Below are 5,219 nucleotides of genomic sequence, written 5' to 3' on the forward strand. Positions count from 1 at the left end.
AATTCAAGGTGAGTGTATTCTGAATCAGCTACGACGACAAATGAAAATATTGGTTTCTTTGACTGGTATAAAGGTATCGTACATTCGTGTATTTAGTACGAACTTAATTTTAAGGCTTTTGTCTTTAATGAATAAATGAATGAATTATCATTTAACAACCGAGAAAAATGTGTTTTATTTTTATACAATATTTGTGTCCATGGCATTTGAATGGTCAAGAGTTCTGGGTTTGTTACAATGTTTGACCATTTCAGTTTTCAAGGAATTTAGACCTTTTATTAGCAGCCTAATACAGACCGCTAGGTCAATTCTGCGCAGACCAAAAGTTTTGTGCTCAGATTTCGGTGAATGAGTTTTCGAGAAATTATGGAGGATTCTCATAGTGAGCGATCGATTTGCATTGTTTCTTTCAGTAAGCATATCAGAGCATTAATAGATGATGATATTAAATACTGTTTCACATGAACTTCTATCTCTCGAAAATATGTTGTTCGCCTGTGTATATTTTACAGCAAAACAATATTGTTATAGATATGAGAACGAAACAGTGCTTCACTGAATTTCTGTTTCTCGAAAATCTGTTGTCTGCCTGCAATCAGAAAATGCAATTGTGATGCATGATGTTGAATACCTATTTATTTACTACCCACAAGGGGCTAAAAAACAGAGGGGACAAACGAGAACAGAGAGAGGAATTAAGTTGATTACATCGACTCCAGTACATAACTGGTACTTAATTTATCGACCTCGAAAGGTCGAAAAGCAAAGTCGACCTCGGCGGAATTTGAACTCAGAAAGTAGCGAACTCAGAAAGTAGCGGCGTGCTAACGTTTCTGCCAGCTCGCCGCGTTGATGTTGAATACCTGATAATAAAGTAAGCATTAACCAAACAATGTTGATATCGATATGAGCATATAAGTTTCAAGTTTGCTCCTTCATAGATCATTTAGGTTGAAAACCAGAAAAAAATTATTTCCTATTTTTAGACGATTTGCAACATCAGGTCACACTTAATAGGCCAGCTACGTATACTACTACTACCAGTGGGTTTAGAATGCATTTTAGTATCGATTCGAACGGCTATTCAACTAATAATCCCAGATAAGACATTGAATTGCATTTGGTGGTAAGGGTCCAGCTCGGCTTGTTCAGGAGGGTAGGATGCATGGAATTACCTTTTTGTCATCACTAATCAGATATCAGTTCTAGTCCTTAGTAACAAGAGGTCAGTAATAGTTCGAGGAGAAGATAGTCCCGTGGCAAATATATGCGGGGCTCGCAAGAGGGCCTTAGTGGTTATACATAACAAGGGCTCAGTGATAGCTGGAAGAGAAGATAGTCCCGTGGCAAATGTATGTGGGGCAGGGCTCAGAAGAGGGATGGCTTCTAATCGTGAATCATACAGTCTCTGCACTATGTGAACGGGTTCCCATATCACGTGAACTAATTGTTTTACGTAAGGTAGCAACGGGGAACAGATTTGCAGAATAAACTAACAAAAATGAAAAAAAAAGGCACAAAAAAAGCACCGATGCCTATAAGCATGGCATGTGAAGAGAGAGCGAGTTTTTCCAGCAGATGGATTGAGGTAACATAACAAAGCCGTCCGAACCATGTGTTCTGTCAGATGTTTACCATTCCTTCATTTGCGACAAATGTCTTCCACGTGGAGTAACAACAGTCTGAATCATAGGAAGGATATTTTACCATTCGGTTCTTGATATTTATCCACAGATCACATCTGAGCAAATATTTGATCAAAAGCGTTCTAGACATGACCATCTCACATTCTTTCAAATATTGCATACCTGTAGCTATATTACGCTAAGGGCTTCTCCAACTCCAGGACAGAAGAGGGTTGCGATAAATGGTAGGTATTATTAGCAGCTCTGGCAGAAGGCGGTGAGCTGGTAGAATGGTTAGCACGCTGGACAAAATGGTTGCGGTGTTCTCTCCGTTTTTACGTTCTGAATTCAAATTCCGCCCAAGTCGACTTTGCCTTTCATCCTTTCATCTTTTGCCGAAACGCAAGCTTACGGGGAAGTAAATTCACCAATACCAGTTGATGGAAGGTAGTGGAGGACTAACACTGACACAAATGACACACACACACACACACACACACATGACATATTCAATTACGAATTAAAAGCAGCGCTGGTCTTATAGACATTATCAACTGCACATGTTCAATGTATACGCCTTGTTTGTTCGCCAGTTCGCTGCAGTATTTGGCTCTGGAGGCAACTACCTCATAACAACGAGCGTTATGAAGAAGTCGTCTCCCAAGCGCTACACAGCAGAGCAGCGGCAAACAAACAGACATATATTGAGTATGTGCGGTTAGTAATATATATATATATATATATAATGATAAATCTCAGAGCGAGTTATAAACAGTAGCGGTAACACATCGTGACGCATATTTGCCATTTGAATATGGCTAACCCCTAAGGGTGGATGCTACTGTAGTTTGTAGCCCCAGGAAGATATCTCCTCCAGCTGGCTATAGACACACTATCTGTGTCCTCTCAGTATTTGTGAAGGGAAGTCATCCTCCCCGTCTTCAACTCATGATACACACGGACCCGAGTTTCAAGGTGTTTACCTTTCATATATAGATAGATAGATAGATAGATAGATAGATAGATAGATAGATAGATAGATAGATAGATAGATAGATAGATAGATAGATAGATAGATAGATAGATAGATAGATAGATATAGTTCAAATTTACAGAAAACAAAAGACGAAGACAGGTGTAGGAACAACAAACAGGTGCATTAGTTTGACGCGTGGGAAAAATGGAAAAATCTTTAACGTTTCGAGCCTATATACATATATATGTTTTTGTCTGTTTTTAATTTCGATTTGCATATGCTCGTCAATTCGCAACGTTCTCTTTAAAGTAAACTAAATCAAAAATTTTAATTGGGAGCAGGGGATGAAAAAAAATTTGGGTTTTTTTGGCGGGGGATGGTTGCATATTCATAATCTCCGACATCTAAAATGTAGGAATCCGAAAAAATTCTTTCAAAATTATGCATTTTTCAAAGAGAGGTGAGAAACTGCATTAGCCCTGATAAAGGATAAACGATACATAGTGACATAGTACATACATACACACACACTGGTAGAACACTCCAATATAAACAGCAATTCGGTACAAGCATAGCAGACCCGATATTGCTCTGTGGGACGGGGAACAAAAGCGATGCACAGTTGCAGAGGTCAGTTACCCAGCAGATATGAATTTTCTTTCATGTAAATAAATACCTTTGACTACGGCCTTGCTGGAGCACTGCCTTTAGTCGAGTAAATCGACCCCAGGACTTATTCTTTGCAAGCCTAGTACTTATTCTATCGGTCTTTTTTGCCGAACCGCTAAGTTACGGAGACATAAATACACCAGCATCGGTTGTCAAGCGATGTTGGGGGGACAGACACAAACACACACATACACACACACAGTCACATATATATACTTACATACATACATACATACATACATACATACATATATACAACGGGCTTCTTTCAGTTTCCGTCTACCAAATCCGCTGACAAGGCTTTGGTCGTCCCGAGGCTATAGTAGAAGACACTTGCCCAAGGTGCCACGCAGTGGAACTGAACCTGGAACCATGTGGTTGGTAAGCAAGCTACTTACCTCACAGCCACAATTTTTTTTTTTATCTTTATAGTGAATTAATGCGGAGCGTACAGCTCTTGTACCTTGACTACAAATTCTTATTTTTTACATATAATCATAAGTAAATTACTTTTTGTACATACAAATTTACACTCACACACACACACATACAATTAGATATAATATTGGGGTTTTTGGTAGATAGAGCAAAAGAAACTGGTGGAGATTCTCCGTATCCAATCAATTAGTGGCACAGAGGAGATTTATTTGTAAGACATTCCAAAAATTCTCCGTATGAGGTGCTTTAAGTGAACAGATGCAAACAGTTGCGTGTGCGCACCGACAGCTCAAACAACACACTAACTCAACTACATATTTACATTTACCGGGGACTCTCTTATCTCAAAAGCTCTTGTCGCTTTGTTAGCAAACGGCTTGGACTATCTCAGAAAGAACTTAGAACTCAAAGGAAAATATATATTTTCATATATGCATGTCTGTATGAAGGAAATAAAGGGGTGAAGAGAAGTGAAACCCAAAATGATAACTTGCCTGTTATAAGAACAGCTTTCCGTTCTGGATCAATGTAAGTCTTCCTGTTGAAATGCATTATAGCAGTCTGGATAAATATCATCTGGATGAAGAGAAGCAACATTGAGTATGCAGATGAGAAAACAGAGTTCTGTAGTTGAGTAGATAGGGCCCAAACGCCAACCACCAAACAGGTTCCTATGATGAATTTCAGTAGGGCCATCGTTTCGATAGTGTTTTTTGCTAATGCTTCTCAGCGAATTTGTCGATGTCAGGCTTTGATGTTGAACTCTGATGATTGTTGTAGATGGTCAGTTTGAGGACATAATACGGTGCGGACGACGAGAGAGCTACATCGACACTAACGATAGAGGCTCGTTTTGCTTTCTCCTTTATAGGAAGCGCGAGCGAAGGAAAATAAAACAGAGGTTGTTTGAAAAAGTGTTTTTGTGTCACCAACAGGAAAAGTAGATTAAAAACAGCGTCGCCAAGGAGTGATAGCAAGAGAGAGAAGAGAGAGGGGGGAAGAGACAGAGAGAAAGAGAGAAAGAGAGAAACGGAGAGAGGAGAGGGGGAGTGAGAGAGTGATAGAAGGGGAAACATGTTGGCTCACTGACCAACAAATGACAGCAAACATTGAGTAGGAGAAAGAAAAAGGAGGTCAAGAAGAGACAGAGGGAGAAAGAGGACGACGAGAGAGAGAGAGACACAGAGAGACAGAGAGAGAGAGACAGAGACACAGAGAGAGAGAGCACAGCGCGACAGTAAGACATGTGACACTTCTATTGATATATAACAGAAAACATCCCCGATATGGGATGGTAAACATTCTGCCAGCTATTACTAAAACAAACAAGAAATAAAGCAAAAATGTTGTGCGCAGTGGTGACAATGTGACAGCTTTGTGTTTTTTTTTATCCTCATTTTTCTGCTTCTGTTTTCTTTCTAATCGTCTGACGATTACTATTTTATAAAAGTATCGTTTTGTTTATCCAAATAACCGGTCTTGTTTTCCCTCTTTATTTCATTATTTCTGGG

General features: G+C 39.4%; 1 protein-coding gene across 1 annotated transcript in view; it reads right to left on the bottom strand.

Moving 5' to 3' along the window:
* Positions 1 to 4,704, bottom strand: part of LOC115212033 (retinol dehydrogenase 7) — an 18,846-nt gene extending 14,142 nt beyond the window's left edge. The window contains exon 1 of the mRNA XM_029780833.2: positions 4,203 to 4,704. Within this exon, the coding sequence (XP_029636693.1) occupies positions 4,203 to 4,404 (202 nt within the window). The 5' untranslated portion in view covers positions 4,405 to 4,704. The remainder of the gene's footprint in view (positions 1 to 4,202) is intronic.
* Positions 4,705 to 5,219: the final 515 nt, after the last annotated feature.

This window comes from Octopus sinensis, linkage group LG5 (genome assembly GCF_006345805.1).
Source record: "Octopus sinensis linkage group LG5, ASM634580v1, whole genome shotgun sequence".
Lineage (NCBI taxonomy): Eukaryota > Metazoa > Mollusca > Cephalopoda > Octopoda > Octopodidae > Octopus > Octopus sinensis.